The sequence below is a fragment of the Merops nubicus genome, unplaced genomic scaffold (assembly GCF_000691845.1).
Source record: "Merops nubicus isolate BGI_N331 unplaced genomic scaffold, ASM69184v1 scaffold1, whole genome shotgun sequence".
Classification (NCBI taxonomy): domain Eukaryota; kingdom Metazoa; phylum Chordata; class Aves; order Coraciiformes; family Meropidae; genus Merops; species Merops nubicus.
Window position 1 is genome coordinate 124078 of NW_008585965.1, and position 22046 is coordinate 146123.

The 22046-nt window shown below is 38.7% G+C and overlaps 1 protein-coding gene across 1 annotated transcript in view; it reads right to left on the reverse strand.

The window, feature by feature from the left end:
* The window catches only part of LOC103780784 (serine/threonine-protein phosphatase 2A 55 kDa regulatory subunit B gamma isoform), a 134702-nt gene extending 114132 nt beyond the window's left edge, over nt 1-20570 (reverse strand). Inside the window, exon 1 of the mRNA XM_008948474.1 lies at nt 20428-20570. Coding sequence (XP_008946722.1) covers nt 20428-20497 — 70 coding nt within the window. The 5' untranslated portion in view covers nt 20498-20570. The remainder of the gene's footprint in view (nt 1-20427) is intronic.
* Between the last annotated feature and the right edge of the window lie 1476 nt (nt 20571-22046).

Sequence of the window (22046 nt, forward strand, 5' to 3'; positions counted from 1 at the left end):
ACCAAACTGCAGTGCATTCAAAACAGCTGAAAAATCAAATCCACGTGATTTGCTGACACTGTACAAACATCAAGTAAGGTGACTTACTAACAAATACACCTAACATTGTACCACCTAGTGCAATACACTGTCATGACAAGGATCCTCAAACCGTTCTTCACTTAAAATGAATTTATGGATTGGTCCCAAATAGCTTCCCAAAAGGACTCTATCACTCATTTTAATTATGAACCAAATCCTGCACCACTTGCTATGCTGATAAAAAAGAAGTCAGGAACTGTTTTAGCTGTTTGTGGAACTATACTATTTTGATTCATATCCTTTAAAGTAAAAAAGGCAAGAAACCCCTTTGTGAAGTCTACTCTGGTTACAAAAATAAACTGTTTTTACTCCAGATCTTGTAAAAACTGTCAGGATAATACTAAATTTAAACAATTATGGAATTGTACTCTATTCTCCTGCTATCCTACCTGTTTACAAACAGCCATAAAAGCAGAGTTAAACAGGTCTCAACTACAAATGACAATCAACTCATTGCAAATCCTTCACACAGCCATCTGAAGCTACAGGAGTAATTCACCATTACCTAACAGTCTCACTAAGCCTTTGTTTCCATTTTCTCAATTGTGTTTCTATATTTAAGAGATTTAATTTGGCTGAAAACAGAATACTCCTCGCTGTATTTGAAGTATGTAGTATTTCAATGAATTCAAGAATGTGTATGAAAAGTCATTTGCTGAACTTGTAAGCACTCAATATTTTTTTTCTGAAAATTTGCATCTGTCTTATTAATTCCTCTCACATAATTTATCACACATCTTCTGGTTTAGATGAAAACTATTGTAACCGCAAACCATACCCATTACTTTCATGTAATGTAGAATGTGCATGTCTAACTTTAGATAGGAAGATTTCATTAATTGTAAAATAATCTAAAAAAGAACATTAGTTTACAAGCTTAATTGGTGTTAGTATCTAAATTACATATTAATTACGAAAAAAAGAGAAAATGTTAAGATACAGCTTTACAACAGAAGCCTAATGGTTCATTTAGGTACTGCAAACCAACATTCCCTTTCTTATCAATTTTTGGTGCGTTTCAAAGCATGCCTCCTGGTCTCGTGATCTAAAGCTCCTCTTGCACACATGGCTGCCACCAGGAACTGTTTTTCTGGATCATGTGTACAACCAGACCTCATTCAGTTATTCGCATGCTACTTTTTAGACGTGTACATCGAGCATTGACAAAGTCTCTGAAAACAAAACAGTGCGAAAAAAAAAATAAATGCGAAGGTGCCATCCAACCACAAAAAAAAAAAAAAAAAAAAAAAAAAGTGACAGCAGTCAAGCAGAGTAATGCAACCTCAACGAATCCAGCCCACGCCGCTTTACGATACATAAAGTGATTATCTGTTAAAGACTGGTGGTTCACTCAAGACAAGGGGTCAGTCTCCGTCCAACAGCCTGTCCTGCAAGAACCACCACCTGGCAGCCAGAACTGCATGGACAGAGACTCTTCCACCCACTCACCTCCAGAAGTGACCTCTTCAGAACTGGCTTGAGGAACATTGGCAGGACAATGTGGGGAAGCTTGCATTGCTGCCGCCCTTGCTATACCTGTCCTGTGGAGAAATAGAGGACTTAATTTCCAGGGCGGTCAGTCAGCACCTGCCACATTACAAGTGAAGGAAAAAAGAAATTAATTTGACAATGGCTGCTTTGAGTGAGTACATTTTGGGGTGTGGTGAAGAACCCCCATTTTCTACTGAAGTATCTGGGTCACTTTCACATCTTCTGTGGAGCTCCATTTGTCTGCCCGGCCAGCAAGCTGGATTCTTTGGTTCATGAGTTGATGATGCTCTCGCCAGTTACCTATATAGCAAGCTGGGATATGGTCATTGAGAATCAACTGAACCAGACAGCTTAAATGAAATAAATAAGGAAATAATGTTTCAATTAATCTCTGAACTCTGACACGAACAAGTACTTGCCACTGGGTAACTCTCTCCCTTTTACTTCCCTTTTCAAAATATTAAGTTTCTTGGTCTGCTCTTTACACATTGCCTTTACAGAAATCATTACCATATGAATTACCTAACAGAAAAGCAGTTCTGCTTTTGCTGTCGCACTCATTCCATAGAGACATTTGATTTTACTTCCACATTAATCTCAATAGGGTTACCACAAGTATTGATCCTAATAAAGACAACTTTTAAGGGGAAAAAAAAAAAAAAAAAGCAGTAAACTTTCCACTATCCTCATGGTTTCCAGCTAGAAACAATGGTTTTCAGTCACCAGTTTTTAGGGTGACATATAAAAATGATTTGTATATGCCGAAGTGCAGCCCATTAGAGAGAGAACGAGACAAAAATCCTCCATCTGAAATATGTGACTCAATCATTCTTTCAAGTGCGATGATGAACGTAACATTTTACAATTTCAAAACAAAATCTCTAAATCCTTCTAAAACAAGTGTGTTCACTTCCAAAAATGATCTCTGTGTGTCTTTCATGAGTACCATGATGGGGTTTGTTGGAGGAAATGTCAAGTTTTAGACACAGAGGACTAGAAACTAATGACCAACCACTATATTCTGGTCGAAGTGTCCACTGAACACCGATGCTCACAGGCAGGAACAATTTCCAATAATTAATAGGAAACATACCAGCCTTCATTGTATTCGCTTAACTTTGGTCAACAGCTACGTTAATCTTGCAAATACATTGATAGACAAGACAAAGCACATACATTCAAGGTTTTTGTATCACTCAGAACTGCTGAAAAGCATGAAAAGCAAGCCAAGAAAATTATGATTATAAAAATATGAAAGAGGAACTCTTGGGCGGGAGGGAGGGGAACAAACAAAAAAACCCGCAATTTTACTGTATTTTCACTTTCACTACTGCACCAACTTCAATTATGTAATTACTTAGGCTCAGTCTTTCAGATAGGTGTATGCTACAGAGTCAATGTAGAGGTAAATAGAATTGTTCACTTCTTATTTTGGCAAAACAGACTTACACATCACTCACTTCCTGAACAAAGATACTTGTGTACTGTCAAAGTTTTTATTTCTATGCTTTTGTTTGCCACTGTATACTGCTTTTCTCTTCACAAAATTCCTGGTTTCCACTACATTAACCACTCAAAGCAACAAAACAGTTTGTCTCTCTGAATTTCTGCTGCTGTGGACTACAATTATGCCTGTTCATGGGCTATTACTATAAACAGACATGGGCCAAGACACTTTGAGGTATCTCCAAGAGAAATAATAAGAATTGGTCACATATATAACACCATATTTAATAAACCTAGTATTTAAATATAAAATAAGATACAGCAGGTTGGCTCAAAGAAATAGGATGATTAAGTCTGTCCTGAGCACTACAGATAGATATCCTGTTCACTTTCTACGACCATGATTATTTTAAGCACTAACAGGAATTTCAGTAAACCTTTTCTGTATGTGACAAATATTTAGGAGTATCAAAAAGAACCAAAATCATCATGCAACCCTGATGACCTTAAGTTTTACATATTGCCCTAAGTCCTTCTGAGTCACCAAAAAGCTGTATCCAAAAGACCATGATACACAGATAATCTAGATACTACAGTAACAATACACAGATATCAGGGGTACATTTCTCTCTGGAGGAAAGAACTCAAACGTTTTGAAATATTTGAGGATGGTTTCTAATAATCCTGGAAAGGACAGGCATTAGTAGAAACAAGCTTCACCCAGAACCACCACTGTTAATGTGTTTACCCTCTTTCAAATGCAAACTGGCAAAAGCTAAAACGGGGGGAGGGGGAAGCTACAATAGAAAGCAAGAGCTGAAAGACCTGCAGTGTGGATTTTTGTCTGTTTGCTTTAGTAATCTTCAAAAACATCGAATGCCAAGCATTTCACACTTTGAGGGAAACCTGCATGTGTTTCAAAAACAAGCCTTAAGCATTCAAAAACATCCTCATGCATTAAATGCTTCAAAGAGCCCTTCCTTTGCTTACATTCTCTGGATTTTCTGCCCACAAGTTAACTGTTGTTCTTAAACCTCCCCTATAGTCGGTGTTGACCTAAGTATCCCAAGCACTTCAAGAGGCACATCAGCCATATAGGCTATTTCTAGATGGTAGGATCACTTTAACTATCTGGGAGAGTCATTCATGGAATGAAAAAAAGAACACAATTTTGCCACAAGAGAAAGATATGTGTTCCAGAGATTAGCCCAATCCATACAGAAAGCTCTTGTGTGACAGAAAGCACATGCTATTGCTAGGATGAACTCACACCCTGCCGCCACATCCAAGCTAGAATATCCCTTCTTCTCCCTTGTGTAGATACTGAGTAGAATCTATTGTGTACACAAGGACTGTAATATAGCTCCTGGACTTGGTTCTCAGCTCCACCAGAAATGTTCTTGTGAGTCCTATGCAAATCACTGGTGTTTATATAGTTCATTTTCCCTTTTGAGAAATGAAGAAAACCTACCTTTCAGTGTCAGTGACTGGAAGAAAATACTGAGAAGTCCATTATATGGACCTTCAGATGAATGAATCTACACATCTGTGGCTGCAGCAGTGGATTCCTCATTTCCATTCTTCACCTAGTGACAACATTCAGGTGGTGCTTGAGCAAAACCTTTCCCACTTCCAGCATGTGTGAGAGGACAGCACCATTGTGGATTGGAGTCCCACCTGGATCTCCCCAACCGACATATAGCTGGTGAAGAAATATGAGCCTGACAATTTGTATCTATAGCTGAACCACAGTAGTCATCACTGATAGGGAGCCCATACTTAGATTCCAACTTCCAGAAATGGTGTTGCTAGTACATGAACTTTAATGGAGAGTCTACAGAAAAAAAGGAATAATGACAGTTTCACAACAGTATCTGCTATGGCTTTGCTAAGAACCTATAATTTTTTTATACAAGCTAAAAAGAATATTGATTTCTTTCAAGTCCACCAAACACTAAATGCAATTCCCACTGTTGCTACTTGAGGTGTTAGATAAAAATGCCATCTTTCTCACTAAGAAAAGAATCAACAAGACTTTCATGGAGAAACATCTAACATTCTTTGGTATGTTTCAAACAATCTTGTCAGCTGGAGGTAGCCAAAAACTTATAGTGATTTATTAAAAAAAATATAGAAAATTCACTTCAATGACGTTCAAGTTTAGTCTCTGTTCACTGTGCACTGTGGACAGCACGACATTGCCTATCTAAAAACATCCATAGTGCTATAGCTAACCATCCACTGTGCTTCACCTCCCGGACACCAACTACAGGAAGCCGAGAAATGGCTGCAAAGCAACAGGAAAAATGTTATCTGTAAGAATCTAGATGGACCCTGAGAAACTTCAGGAGGTTCAACAAGAAACGCAAAATTGGGCATTTGGGGCAGTAGCACTCCACACATCTGGCCAAAAAGCAACTGGCAAGGCAGTAGCCCAGCTGGAAAGGACCTGGGGGCATCCTGGATGCAACGCTGAATACGAGCCAACAGTGGCCTCACATCAGCACCCACATGCTGGGCTAACACTAAGAACAATGTGGCCAGCAGGAAGAGGGAAAACACTCTCTGCTCATCACTGATGAGGTTACACTTTGAAGACTGTGTCCAGCCTCTAATTCCAGACAGCTGAATTAGAGAAATTGAACAAAATCCAGCAAAGTCCTTAAGCACCTATGAAGCTTAAGTGTTTACCTAAATGTTCTTCCCATAGCTCAAAAACACCACTGTGTCATGATACTACCACAATATGAAATTTTTGGAAGCTGTAAAAGCCTAATTTAAGGGGACAAGATGAACTTAACAAATAAGCTCAAACCCAGAAGTACCTGAATGGGCAGATCAAGCAGAAGAACTACTATTTTGTTAAAGAGTGTACATTTTGTAAAGCTCTGGTAGAGATAACCCTGAAAAATACCTGGAACAAAGAATTTTAAGGACTGAAACTATGTTACTGACATTCATGAAATATCCTGTAATTTTTTTCACAGAGATTTAATTATACCTTTTGTGCTACTCATCCATTGAAAGATCTGGTTAGAATTAATTTCAATTCTAGTGCAACATAAATTAACACAACTTAAGAAACATTTATCAGGCCTTTAAATAACAAACTGATAGTGTGTCCAGGGAGTATATTCTTGAAAAGAAGAAAAAGACATATAGTTAAAACCTTAATTACAACTACTTAGCATTTCAGAAAGTTAAAACATAGCCTGAAGCAACATTATCTCAAAGACAAAATCTGGACAGTAGCTTTGCTTAAAGCAACGACATAGGAGTACTGAAAAGAAAACAATATGCAGCAAGGGTAAATCATACAAGAAGAGGAGGTAAAAATGCCAAAGAAAAATAAATGAGTGCGTACCCAGGTTATTGTAAATTTGAATGCATCAAGCTCCTAAGGAATCTTGCAAAGATAGTACTATGGTCACAGTATTCAACAGGACAATTTTAATAGTACCCTAAATTTAACAAATTATTCCAAGTATATTTCCTAACCCTTTATGAAAAGGAACAAAATGATATTTCTAAATAGTTACAGTAACTATGGAAAATCTGCTCCTTTGGTTAAAGAATAAATTTTTGATTGGCTAAACATGCTATTTCCTGGTGAACAGTAATGCAGTAAACACTAAGTAAATTAACTAACATCTTTATCAAATTCACATAATTTCAGCTCCTATGACTTTTTTCTTGTAAAACAGCAGAATGTATTTACATTTCCTGACAGCATGTGGAAAAAGCTAAGCTTTGTAGAATCTAAGATTTCTGATTATAGTGAAGTTAGGCCCAATTTCCACCCTCATCTATTTTTTGCCCTAAAGAGTAAAACCGGCCATGGTATTGAAACTCTGAAGATTCCACACACTAAGATTTGCAGAAAGGCTTTCGGTAAGCATTGACTTCATTCTCGCACCAAGTCAGGCAATCAAACCAACAAACAAAATCTCTTCCAGTATCAGGAGTCACATACCACATCTCCACAATGTATGTAACATAGCGCTGAAGACAAAAGTGACTGAGGTCATTGTACAAAATAATTAGAAAAAAAAATAGATACAGAAGTGAAAATCAGATTCTAAAAGCATAAATAAAATACACGGTTTGTATCTACAGATGTATATTTTAATGGACTTACAATATGTACACAGAATACAGCTCTTCAAAGCCATGCATGCTGATGAAATTCCACTGGAGCCAGTGGCCAGTTCCTAATAGACTTCACTGGATACTAAATCACAATTACATAGAGGCTGTAACAATTTGTCAGGATTAAGAAGAAATTGTTGCTGCTTGATGGAAACACAGATCTAAGTGTCCTAACAAAAATAAGTAGCGTGTTTCTGTTTTATAAAACCTAACAGAGTAGAAAAAATAAGACTGAATTTTAAATTATTATTATTTTTTTTTTAAATCCTTACAACTTCCATGATTTCCAGTCACTTCCAGTTCTATAGTAGAGAGGTAAACGTAACAAAGGAAACACCAGTAGCTTTTCCCTTAAATAGTATGGTAAAATCCCGGCCCCATTCTTCAGACAAGTCTATTGATACTAACCTATTTAACTAGGACTATACCCAGGAAGCCTGCCAGGCCTCCTTCCAAAATCTTAAATTCCTTTTGAGTAGAATGATACAGAAGCAGGGACTCAAACTTCCAAAAAGACCCTCCCCTTGCACTTGAGGGTTATCTACAGATTAATCAATCACTCCAAGTACAAGATAATTTTGAGTCACATCTGTGTCCTTCAAGAACAGTGAAGAATGGCATTGAGTGGCAATCCTGGGTCTTGCAAGCACAAGATTCAATGGATGTAGGTACAGAGAGCAGAATGAACTTGGCCAAAGAGTGCCAAATGAGTTATGTTTTTGGCTGGATTTCCATTTTTCACAATCAAGACTTCTGGAGCTTAAAGAGTAGCATGTACTGCAGATAAAAGCTAAGTAACACTACCACCAAATCAAGCAGCAAATGGAAAGTGAGCAATGGTAGCCAAGGAAGGAACAACTATAATTCCCATCTCCTCATTTCTCTCCCCAGCACTGCTTGGATCTACATACTCCTGACTTCTCTAAAAAGTCTGAGCAGGGAATATTACTTCCAGAGAAAGACATGGTTGAGAATTCAAAGCTTTGGGGCCCTGCCTGAACAGAGATGGAACAGTTGCCTTGGGCAGGAATTAAAGATGGTATGGAAATTTCACAAAAAAGAATTAAAAGATGGTCTGGAAAGTGGCCAAAAGGAGATCAAAGGAACTTTAGCAGCATGAAGACACATACCGGAAGCACATGAAAAGGGACTTCAAGGCAGACCACCATGTTTAAGAAAGTATCTGTTGCCTGGGTAGAAGGCTGTGTGAATCCAGGGAAAATGTAAATTATTCTTGTGAAATATTTAGTCCCAAAATATCCATTTTGATATCATTTCCAGTCTTAACCACATGTCAGATATCTAGAGGAACAGATGTATTTTAGGTTCAGGCCAAATTCTGAACTATAAGAAGTGATCAGCATATCCTTACTTCCTCCTCTTCAAGCATGGTATGGTACTGATCTGAGATTCAGATTCTGTAAAACACTGGCTATCTGTAAGTTAAAACATGGAAGATACGAGGTATAGCTTCTCTGTGCTTAATACCACATTTAATGTGGTAAAAACATGACATAGGCCTGAGTACTTAGGATGGTAAAAGCAGACTTTCCAAAAGCACTGATACAATGAAACTCACCTCAACTAGAAACAGGGACAGAAGAAAGAAATTTGGGAAAATTATCCAGGGTAAGGACCTAGGTAGCTTTAAATTAGCTGAAGTCCCCAACAGGCTTGGTTATTGGTAATTGACCAACCATGTCAGCACAGAGTTTGTTATTTAACCCTGCTTTTTTAAAGACTTAAAGTTTAGAGGAAATATTAAAGGTAAAAAAAAAATGACTGTTATGTTTCCAGTGTTGTCACACAAAGGGCTATTAGCAGCAGCTGTTCATGGGGACATTGAGAGGCCGGTGTACTCACCACCACCATGATAGCCTGCAAGTGGGAGAAGGAGCAGCAAATGGAGCACAGACAGAATCCACACACTTATTCACATAGTTAGTGGACTTTCAAGGCATTTCTGTTTAAATACTAACTTTTGTGTTTAGTTTGTCTGCAATGCAGGAAATCTCTCCTCCCTGAAACATGAGCTAATAAAACTTCCAAATTTATTTTCTTCTCCTCTCTGTTTATACAAAGAACATACAGAGGAGGAGGCAGAACATGTCTTCGCTGAGAGTCACAGAACTGCAGGAAGAAGCTGGTCCCAGAGCAACTGGTTCTTTTACAGAAACACAACATGAAAAATGGACAGCTTAAAGCAGCTAGCTTCAAAAGAGTAAGTAGATCATACCCATGGATATGATCTGGGTAGCCCCAGAGCTGAAAAGAGGAGCTCTGGAGATTGTGAATTAGATGAAAGCCTCAGGGAACCGTTGGGTTATTGCTTTTAAGACCTATTAGGATGAACAGGTACTTTGCCTCATCTTTGCATCTGCCCTACCTGCTACTGCTGCACTCTGTCAATAAACGCTGTCCATGCTTCCAATCATAAAAGCAGATTTAAAAATCTTCCTGTGCTCCACAAGTTCTCAGTGGGCTTCACAACAAGGAACAGAAAAAAACAGACTTGGCAAAATTCGGATAAGGTTTTCTATTTAGTCTTAAAATTTCAAGAGTGTTTGAAGTTACTTGATACATTACTTTCTTGGACTATGAAAACCTATGAATCTATACAATTGTAAATACAAACAAACACATGAAGGAAGATCTCTGGATCAGAGGTGACTCAGCAAGAGGGAAATTAAGATCTTAGAAATATTTGTAACATTTCAGGAAAGGAAACTCTCCCAAACCACGTATTTTTTTTAAAGAAAAGTATGTAAATTCAATTGCTAACATCAATATGTCAGCCATAATGACTGAATTCAGTCATTAAAAGGTAAAATAAAGGAATAGCTTCTGGTGCTAACCTCAATATAACTACATCTATCAAGTTTCATCTGTAATAAACAGACTAATGTTTGCTCTCTGGAGTCCAAAAATCACTAATTCCTCCAATTTACACAAACTTCTTGGCTTTCAGGAACAAAAATAATTTTCTGTCTAAATATACTTACACGTAACAATCAGAAATGAATCCCTCTGCAAACAATTCTCCACGCTGGCAACCATCTTTGTTAGTAATTATTTATAGTGCAGAAGTACCAAAGCTTTCTGCTTTCAGACTTAACATGAGTACTATTACTACAATTTCCCAAGCACACCCAGGATAAGTGTCAAACGTTTTTCCAATATACTTATAGTTTGTATTTCCCCCTTTCCTTCTACTGCGCAGAAATAGTACAAAAGCCGTATTAGAAGGTGCTTTTGAAGAAGGATTATGGTTAGCATCGTTACTGTGTAAGTCCTTACAACACTGCCCAAACTGGTGAACACTGAACAGCCTGCATGGAGCAGCAATGGGGCACTGATGACCCAGGGCAGCTTTGCAGCTGCAGAAGTCAGCACTGCTACCAGCAACCCATGCCCTCAGGAGCAGGCAGGTGTGGAGCTTCCCTCTCTGCTAGCAAGAGGCAAATTTTAAATTAGGCCAAGTTTTCTAAAATTTTCTGAAAAAGATGGACTCTTTGGATGGTGAGCTAACCGGTGCCTTTTCCACTCTGGTATCCTCTCTCCTGAAGCTCCCCCTGTGGTGGCTCAGACTCCAACAGCAGCAGAGAAGGAAGGGTGGGCAGCCCAGGCTACAGCTTCCTCTCAGATGGCTCACTGCCAATAACCACACCCATAGGCAGTTTCAAACCAGATCCTACATTTAAAATATCTGGAAAAGAAAACCTAAAAGAAACATTAGTCTTTCAACCTAACAAAAAAAAATAACAAGCCACTGGGAGAAATCAATGCAACAAACAACTGTTTGTACAAATCACATTCTGTGGCAATTTCTGCAGGACAGCTGAACATTTAGTCAGTTAAAAACCTTCACTCGGACATAGTATCCTGCAGCTAAAAAAAAAAAATAAAATTGGAAGTTTTAATATAATTGGTTAATTTGCTGTATCTTTACTGCTAGGAGATGCAACTTATTTTTTTTTTAATCTAGCACCTTTGTAACATTTACTACACACTATCAAAACTGGCCTCTACACTATATGACCCATTTTCTTGAAATGCAAGTGGAAGCACAGAAATGTTTAATCTAGCAGTTAAGTACCAGATACCTAATCCTGGAAAATACAATCCATGTCCAAGTAATCTATTTTTCAGAAAACTGCAGTTAATCACCACCACAGGGGAAAAACAGAAACGTAAGGACACCACTTCTCACACCATGGTATAAGGTCAGTTTTGCTCCCATCAGAGACCAAGTGTCACTTCTCTGATCAGCAAATACTGACATACATAGATCAAAGTAATCTGTGAATCAGATGAGACTTGAAAGACACATAGTGCCCTACATGCAAGCTGTTGTCCAATCTCCCGAAGCTGAAACTTCTACATAGCCATTCGAATACTTCTAGATCCACACTTGAAGCACAGCACTGGAAGGAACACAGGCACACCAGAAAACACGTGCAGTCATCCACGAGACTTCCATGAGTGCAACATGTACAAAAGCAGCAGTGCACACAGGAAGCACAAAGTGGCATTCGCACTGCACCCGAGCAACGAGACGCACCACCACCCATACGACCACGACCTGAGTCTTAGCATAAGATGTTCCAGCAATTTCTGTTGAGGCATGTAAGAATTCACAGCCACCTATTTCAGATACTGCAGAGGGGAATTCTGCTTTCAGCTTCACTGCTGATTAAAGAGAATGTACTTGACCTAAATCTCCCATTGAAAAGAAGACTAGAGGACTCCATCTTCTACTGATTATTCCCACATCATAGATCTGCACACAGAAGTAAAAGGTAGCAAATCAAGCAGGGTGTCAAAATCAACATGTAGCATGACAAGAGTCTTGTGTGCTACCTTGGGAGCTAATTTTGCCCTGCACTTACCAGTCCAATGGGCCTGTCTGTTGAATTTTACTAATTAATTATTATTACTGAAATTATTAGCTGAATTTTTCTTTTTATCATATCACAATGTAGAAATAAAGGCTCTCTATCAGAAATTATTTATGAAATAATGACAGACAGACTGATTTACAGATGTACATTCGAAAACCTTGGAAAGATTTATTTAAGACCTTGTGCCAAGCTCTGTCATAAATTGAAACCTCTCAAAGTTAACAGAACATGAGGCTGCACTGACTGGATAGGAATTCAGAAATAAATTACTGAAAATTGGTGACCAGCTCCCTGTTTGAAAACTATTTTTATTCTATCTGAAATACTCATTTGAAGTCTTAGATTAAGGAGAAATAATACGGATTCATTAAAAATAGAGAGAAGGAAACAAGCAGTCATTTCTTTTTAATTCAACTCTGATTATTTTTTACAAAAACAGTGGCTCAACAGGCAGAGCATGCTACGGCTGTCTTCAATGCAGTCAGTACTATCATGGAGCAGCACTAACCTCAGAATTTATGCTAATGGTTTTTGCACAGTCAACAACTGCTTGCAATGCCTGGGTCACATGAACAACAAAAGCACTACAAACAGGAAGAATTAAGGTGACAATTAATTAAGTTCTATTCAAACTTGTTGAACTGGAACTAGAGGATAATAAACCAGCTCTTAGCCCTTTGCTTTCTTCTTTACTCTGTTCCTAAGTAAAACACACACATCATTATAGTATACATTTCCATCTTTTTCTTTTTTAAACAGATGAATCAGTAAATATGAAAGAAAAAGCACTGTGATATTTAACAATACAGACTCCAAACCCCTGTCACATTAATAATTCACAAAAGTCACTGAACTGAATGACGAGTTATGCTGAAAGACTTTATTAAGAATTGAATCTTTTAATGTACATTTTTATTACTTGTATTTGCACCAGCAAAATACAGTCTGCTTTTATCTGCATTTACGCAATAAAAATAATGGGTACAATAGTTTTTCAGTGAGGAAACATTCCTGAGAAAAGGAACTCTCTTCCCAAACACAGGGCTGCTTTGCTACATGGGGTTTTGTTCTTGGTAAAGAACTGGGGAAATTTCACTAGGAACCAGTAATACAGATCACATTCACTACTAAAGGCAAGCTTAGTGCTAACCTAAGAACTACAGAAACAGATGATCAAGAAAGTGCCTCAGTATGTCTAGAAGTGCATTTAAAACCCTTTCTTGTTTAAAAAAGAAAAATCCTCATAATGAGATCCTCTAATTTTCTGAGATAATTACTTACCCTACCATCCTTTCCCTAGCCAAAGCAACTACACTGATAGTACCCAACAAATACTTTAGCTTCTCTTAGCATATGCTCATCTATGCAAAGCCTTACTACAGTCAATGAAGTAAACTGTGGAAGAAAAGTCTCAAAAATCCAACAACATAAGCAGTAATGATTGATTACCTCTTTATGGCTGCAATAAAAGATGCTCTGTTCTTCTTCCATTATAAAATATTCAGTGTTATTGTATTGTGTTTCACATTTTAAGCTGTTGTAAGAACCACATCTATTATTCTCTAAACTCACCATTTAAATATGTGATACATCGTTGAAATGTCTCAGGTCTACTTAGAAAGCAAAATATATTGCAAAACACAGTTCTTTTTCCATAATGATGCATATGCTAAATAAACTGCGCCTGCAGTGAACAATGCCACTGACTCAACCTGCACAGTGTTGTTTAGTTTTACATTATTCAATGCTTTTGATTTGTCAGGTTCAATTAGAAAGAAATCTGGCACAGAGAGTGAGTTTGCAGAGACCACATTTAAAGCTTGCATTTTATCTTACACATACACTGACTGTTGACCTCCTAAACTTCCATTTTGAAGGTTTATATGCACCTTACTACATATAGCAGTTACATAGTTAAATATGCTAGAATGTTTCTACTTATGCTGTTGTTAGTCCACATTGGTTTATATATTTTTATATATGAATCAAACTGCATATAGGATAAATTTCTGAAACTAACTGGTCTGCTGGTGCCTGAAGAAAGCCCCAGATAGGTACAATCAAGTTCTTTTGCAGCTCTGCACACTCAATGTCATGGAAGCAGTTTAGCTTGTTTATCAGGTAGCTAGTATTCTAGATGGTTCTTTTCTGTTGTTAATACATCCTAATCACTGCTCCAGGACCTCTAACACTATACAGCAACAATATATAGTTATTACTTAGTTACCAAATGGGAGATCATCTGTTTATTATATCTGCATGCAAAGAGAGACAAGGTTGCCATCAGTCTCTGTGGGCAACCCACCAAAAGCAGCACTCCAGCCTTAGAGATTTAGGGCTCTGCAAATGGGGAAAACTGCAACACAATTTAGTCACACCTGGTAACATTTTACAGGTACATGTAACACTAGTGAGTAACTACCATGTGGAAACAAGACAGCTGGACACCCAAACCAAGCTTCCTCCATGCCCTTTAAGCATTACTGCAGCTCAGAGTGGCTTCAAGTCCTCTCTTAGGAGATCTAACAGCCAGTGGTTAAACTAACCCCTTCCCTGATGAGGCAGGTCTCCTGAGAAGGCAGAAACAAGTTACCACTAACATGTCCCTGCTCTCCAGGAATGGTGGGAACAGCCAATTAAGAAACTTCCAAGTCACAGTCTAGGGTCAACTGTCCAAATCTTACTCCCGATTATGAATTCTTCTGAAAGCAGATCTGGCAAATAACATAGAGATGATGGTATTATGAGTGCCTAATAGATGTAGTATGAAAACTTATCTACGGAGTACTTTGAATGTAGAGCTGGTACTATATAGTGACAAGTGTTACTGAAAATGAATTCACTTGGCTAAATCTATATTGCTTTTTCCACGCTTGCTTGAATGAATTGCTGCCCCATGTTGCTCATACTGGACATTGCCTTAAATGCCTGTGTTCTACCCTACTCAGATCCCTGCTTCAGGTAGTACCAACTTCTGCTTTTCCTGCCTGCTTGGACAACACACCCAGCGAGCAAATGGCTGGGGCTGCAGCACGAGCCAGCGTGACAGCGGTGCTCCAGCCCGGCCTCCACGGCGGCTCCCAGCTAAGCTGCGTGCATAAAGATTACAAAGTCAGCAACCTCACTTGGATAGAATAAACCTTATTAATCCAAATCTTCAAGGCTACCCACAACATTATCTGAATAGCGTTGTGAATGAAGAACCAAATCTTTGCACAAAAAGACATGACTATATCCTATTTAACAAGGGGGAAAGTTATGCTTTAGCAAGGTTTACCTCTGTTCATCCTTGACTTGAGGAAAAAATAACACACGTGATTAGAATAAGAATGAGCAGTACTTTCTAGGGTCATTCCAAAACTGTTTTTAAATGAGTTTTGCAAAAAGAAAAAGTCATCAATATTCACAACATAAATCCTGAATTGCTGGAGGTTAAAAGAGGAAGAGTTTTGTCTTGCACTTTTCTTAGTAAGCTTGTTACCAGCCATTCCCAGAAATAAGTGAACAGATGAGACTGACGGGGAGCCTGAGTCAGCAGAGCAGTGCCTGTTCACTATACTCATCCAATACTCTCAGGTATTCAAATTATATTTGAGATGTTTATAAAAGACAAGTTCATAAATAAACTTCTTCTTCAAAGATGAAAATAGGTAATTTCCCTTAACTTTGATTAATGAAGAACAGAGATACAGATTTCTTTAGTTGAGGGGAAAAAAGCCCCCAAAATCAGTTTTCATTACCTGAAGAGGATTTTCCTTTAAAATCATTAGAAGAAAAATGTCTTTTTTCATCCTCTATAATAAACGTTTCACATGATTATGATTCAAGATGTTTTACACTACGCTGGTAATTCTCATTATTCCTCAAATATCACATTTGAGGAGGTTAATACACCATTAACATGATTAACTTTTTAATAGAAGTTAAGCCATATGGAACCAATCTGCACCATTTGGCCACATAAATGACTAGATAGTGAAGGTCAGCTTCTGCCCCACTGCACCTGTGCAACTTCACTGGCTTCACTTGAATTTCTAGGCCTAGACTAAGGGAGGAAACTGTCCCTCTCTAGAAACAGCGTATAGGCACCTTTTTATTTCTTCCCAAAACAGGGATAATCCATAAAAAGGCAGGGATGAATCGATACCCTAGACTTGTTTGCATACAATCTGCAGAACGGCTTTGCCACCAGAAAAGCATCTCCCCAGATAAATTTGGGATCATGGAGGTGAATCACATCCTTTGACAGAGTTTGGTAGGAATAGCGACTTTTGTTCATTATTTCTTTGTCAATCATTAAATCTGTAAAATACAGAGAAACCGAATTAACAAATACAGAGGAACTGAATCAACAGTGCAGCTGACCAAAGGAGCAGCACTGTCATTTCCCACAACGTTTTGCCCCTGCCAGGAACACAGCAACCACACTATGCAAATTGCTGTTCTGGATCAGATCCTGCGTGGCTGATCTCAAGGTCCTGAGACAGCAAAACACACCATCAGTCCTGTCAGATTTACCTTTCATCTTGAGCACAGGTAACGTCAAGGGAACCCTCAGACCGAGGGACGACCTCGGCCCCCAAAGGCACACAAGCCTTTTCCCTCCTTTTTGCCTTCCCCCAACTCCCTGTCCAGTTTCCATGGTGTTTTTCTGTCCTTGGCATCTCCCCTAACAGACTTTGCCTGCAAGTGACAAAGGCTCATGTTTCTCCCATCCAGCCCATCCTCTCTCCCGTGTTACACTGCGCCTCTCCTCTCCGCTCTCCTGAAAGTAGGGCACAAATAATACATTTTACCGACTCAACACCTCCTGGGGATCCGGTTCCCACAGCTGGGGTGCAAAAGGCAATAAAGATAAAACACAGTTCAGCAATGAATCACAAGCCTGAACAGATCTCAGAGGTCATCTAGTCCATCCCTCTACCCCATGGGAGGCTCAGCTACCCCCGTGTCATTTCTCACAGACATCTATATCATCTGCTTTTAAAAACTTCAGTAACAGAAACCACACAAGTTCCCTAGGCAATATAACCCCAGCAATCATCACTTTCACATAAAAAAGTTCAATCTTTCCTCACAGGTCACATTTCCTAGGCCTCAGGTCTTTTCTCCTCTTTCTTTACAAGTCTCATCAGGCCTCTTCTGTTTTCACCACACAAACAACTCTGATTAAAGTAGTTTCCTTCAAACACAACTTTTCAAAGTGGTCACTGAAAAACTTGCAATATATTGCAGCTGGAATTAAATTGCCTTTTTCCATTGTGCAACTGTAACATGCTTTGAAGATGTACAATGACAAAATTATTCAAAGTCTTGCTTGTTTTAACTCCATTTCCTTTATTGTAGATATACATATGTAACAGGAGAAACAAGTTCAGGTAGTCAGTGTTGTCATGTATTTGTCTATAATGCCTATCACCAGGAACAGTGTAACATCCACAGTAAAACTTCAACTATCAAATCAAGGAATTTTTGAGATTTAAAAAACAATTCAGTTTTCCATAGTCAAGGTAGAGTGGTCTTTGATAAAGGTAACCGCAACGTTACAAAAGAATGACCTATCAAAGAGTTGAAATTCGACTTTGCTCAAGCAAGCACATTCATCAGGAGCACATTGTCCACTAGCGAGAGCAGAGCAAATCAGATATGGCTCACAGTCCTCCTATACCCTGTGAATTCCTATGTCACCTGACTTCTCTTTTTTTAAAATTACTGAAGAATCAGAAGAGGAAGAGATCTAAACCCATACTGTAGTTAATCCACATAATCTTGATTATTGTTGGCTTTACTTTCCTCAGGTAATGGAGAGGAAAAAAGTGCATATAGAGGACAGAAATACCTCCTTTTCTAAATTAATTTAATCTGCTGCATGGAACAGCAAGGAGAGGGGACACCCCTTGTCAACATCTTGAAACTCTGAAACCAGGAGATGAAATTGTAGTTACTCTCAGACAACAATGAACCAGTAACTTCTCTAATACACTGGATATAATACAAAGTGTACCTTTGTTTTAAATAGTGGATTAGAAAAGCCAAAGACCCCAAAAGACAGACTTAAGGTTTGGCCCCAATGACATTATTTTCCAGTCTAACAAAATAATGCATTATGCCTGCAACTGCATTTCTATATGCATGTTACTATCACACATACAGCACTACTATAGCATAGGACCAAATGCAAGGACTATGAAAGGACTTCAGACCTTTCAAATGAGAAATGTTAAAGGTTGTTTTACAGACCCAAACCTTTAAACACAACAAAACAAAAAAACCACCACCAAAACCAACATTAACAAACAAAGCACATTTTAAGCACCAGTTTAACTAACGTCCTCATTATGCATTCTAAACAAAGTATATCAATGAGAAACTAAAAATCTGTGATGGTCCTCTGAGCTGAAGATGCCCCCAGAAAAATTTCACAGATGAATCCATTCCCTCATGACTTTCATGACCTTTTGAAAGGTGTGGCAATGTCAGATATAACAGATGTGAAGAATTTTATTACAGCTGATCAACTGAGCACTCATAAGAAACACTTCACTACTTGGAGCTGAAGAACAAACACTGCTACGGCAAGTTTCCCATATTTCAACTATCTTGAGATCAGATGCCAACATATTTCATAATGACTTCTGATTACAGGGAAAATATAATACACGCTGACATTGATATTCAAGGCATATTTTGGCCCATTTCAGACAGATCACTCCATGTACAATCACAGAAGGATATCCTTTCTTTCCAGTACAAATATCAAGTGAAAATAAAATGTAAGAAAATCTAACATTTGCATCATCAGCGTTCCAAGAAACTCTAAAAATTTCCATCTAATTTTTAAAACTCCCACATCATATAAAAGAGAAGAATATTGATTTGCAAAGTCCACAAGGGATTCTTATTCTCAGATTACAAAACTGAGAGACCTGAAAGTCCAAATTTCAACATAACTGCATATGCCCATTAAATATACATCTCAATCTTAACATGTGGCAAGTATGCTGCAGTAATTATGCATTTTGCAGAATCTAAGGCATAGATTTATAAATTTAAGACAAAGTTTCTTCAAATATTATTACAGATCACTATATCTCAAAATACAAATGATCATTCAGACAAAAAGCATTAACCAAACATTCAAAACAAATTTAAAAATGCACCTAAACATGAACCAGACTGCAAAGAATGTCCTAGAGGCAAAATTAGCAAACCATTATACCAGCCAGTGGTAACAGTTACAGTACACAGGATTTTAAATTTCTCTTTTGAAAAATTTGCTTTGTATTCCCAGTATGGCAAAATCACTCTTCTGTTTTCTACATTCTAAAAAAATGCAAATCATCAATAATCAAGAAAGCATCAGCTGATCACATTTCAGGATGCAGCATGGGAGTATTAAGTGACTGAGCATTGATCAAATGACGACAGAATCTGGAGACTGAGTCTCAAGTAGTATTGGTTGACCCTGATGTTAAGTATTCATATTATATAAGCCTCCACTGAAGTACTGTTTCTGCTGCTGGAAAGTGCTGTTAAAACTCTGCACATACAAATATATTTGTAAAGCCAAGCACCTACAAATGCATTTCTCCTGTTCAATCAATCAATCTTAAAATGGCCTGCTCTTAAACCAACTTTCTGGCAAGGAAACATGGAACAGTACCCGACTTAAACATTTCACTGGTGTCAAGGTAAATTGTCTCAGCATTTAATTTGTGTCACCTGCAGGAAAATTCTTTTTTATGTAATAAGCTACTGGCCATTGAATGATTTAAAATGAAGCTACCTTTTCTTTTCTCATGTACCTTGCACATACACGGAGGATAGCAAGAAGGGAGCAGCATTTGAAAAGATTATGCTTACATATCCCTTCTAAATGTATACTGTTCTCTAGGGAACAATCAACTCTGCAATGTCTGTGATGCTCGGGCTGTAATTACCAAAATGAGATGCATAACCTTTATTACACCAGCAAACAGTTAACTTTACAGACTATTTCTCTTACTTTAGGGCTCTCAAATCTTTCATTTTTTTTTAAGTAATCAACTGCTTCCAATCTTCCCCACTGCAGCTACTGTACATTCAATGCCAGGTGCTGCACACCTCACCAGCTGAAACTCAGCACAATGCAAGACCTTCTTCAGCCCATATAGTTTCATATACTGCTGCTGCACGACAGAATGCCCTTGGGATCTAGCAAATTAAAACAGATTCTGTTGCTACATCACACAGAAAAATGTCTTGAAAGTCTCTCTGTTTAAAAAAAAAAAAGGAACAGCCTACATCTCCAAAGATGACAGTGCATTCCTGGCATAGAATATGCAATGCAAGAAGAGAATAACGAGAGCATTTATGTTACCTTCAGTCACATAGTTGTGGTCTCGAAGAAAGCTGTGGTTAATTTTTCGTGTGTCCGTGTCCTCGCCCATTTACAGCAGGATTACTCAGCATGCCTATCCGCAGTGGACTGATAGCATCAGCAGAGGTCGTCACAAGAGCACCATCCATGCTGCCACTGCCTAGCAGAGGCGGAGAACACACCGGGCTACTGAGCACAGCATAATGAGAGCCAGAGAAGCAGCGCAGATCTGAGGGGGGCGAATAACGATCGGCAGAAACAGAAAGGAAAAAAAGGAAAGAAAAAGAAGTAACGGAGGACAGACGGAGGCAGGAACGACTCCGATAAATTAAGAATGCAGAAAGCCAGTGGGGTTTGCGTGAAGGGAACACAGGCACTTCTCCCGCAGTTCAAGAATAACCCAATTGTTTAGTCAGGTACTCCTTAAACAAGTGCCCACGCAGAGTCTCCTCCGAGCGCCTGCTGCCGGGGATCTTGCTGGAAGCTGTGAGGTGGCAACCGGCGTACTGCAGCAAAACCCGCCCGGGGAAGGGCTGGGGTGGCTGTTGCTGCTCCCGCTGTCATATGCCGGTGCTGCATCAGAGCAGGCCCCTCCCAGTCAGCCGCCCGCTGCCCAACCGCACGGGAGCTGCACGGACCAAAGTGAAAAATGAGACTGCAGGTAATTATTTGAGCTCTTCTCCCGGTAAGACAGGCAATGAAAAAATAACGGGAGGGGACGAGGGAGAAAAAACTTCAGGCTTCTTCAAAGGGTTTGCGCTGGCGTGTGCCGCACGCTAACGTGTGGCCACAGTCTTGTGCCAGCCGATGCTGTCACATGCAGCAAAAGCAACAGTCCTTCAATGTCAGCCTGGACAAACACTACTCAAATTGCCCAAAAGCTGCCTAATTGCCCAGACCTCCAGAGATCATCGGGAATTATTAGAGGCAAGGCGACTATTTGGAAAAAGAAGGATAGAATAACTGTTATTTGGGTTTTTTTCCAGTTTTGCAGATAAACAATATATTACAAAGTATGAAAAAAAATGAGGGCCAGAAAACAGTCTCCATGGCTTCCCTGTGAAGGAAAGGGAAGCTGGACAAAGGGAATGTTTGCGGGTCATGCCATTTTCTTAGACCTGCTACTCTCATTCACTGCATTATCAGATGACCTTGGAAATGCAGTGTTCAAGTCTGTATACTCAGAAGCACAAAAACAAGTAGAAGAGGAAAATTACTAAATTGCATTATAAAATAAAGCTTGTTCTTTAGTCCAAGTGTTTAAGGACTCGCACCAAAAATCTTTCAACTGAACAGACAAGCACTTTCCTTAAGCTTTCAGTATGACATGAACCATTTGCTGCAGAAGACACATATTCTGAAAAGGTAAAAGCACCTCTTAAGTTTAGAAATTTGAATAGTAAACAAATGTCTGTGTACAAAAACCAGCACTACAGCATGAAAAGGGAGTACACAATCACAAACCTAGTGTACAGAAAAGGACAGCCCTGTGGTTTCCCCCCTGGAATTCAACAAAAAAAATACAGTTAAGTTGTTAGCATTTTGTGTAATCCTGCATGAATCTTGCACAGTTTTTCTGTTTTGCTTGTTTTTAATGAAGGTAGGATATATGGTTCTTG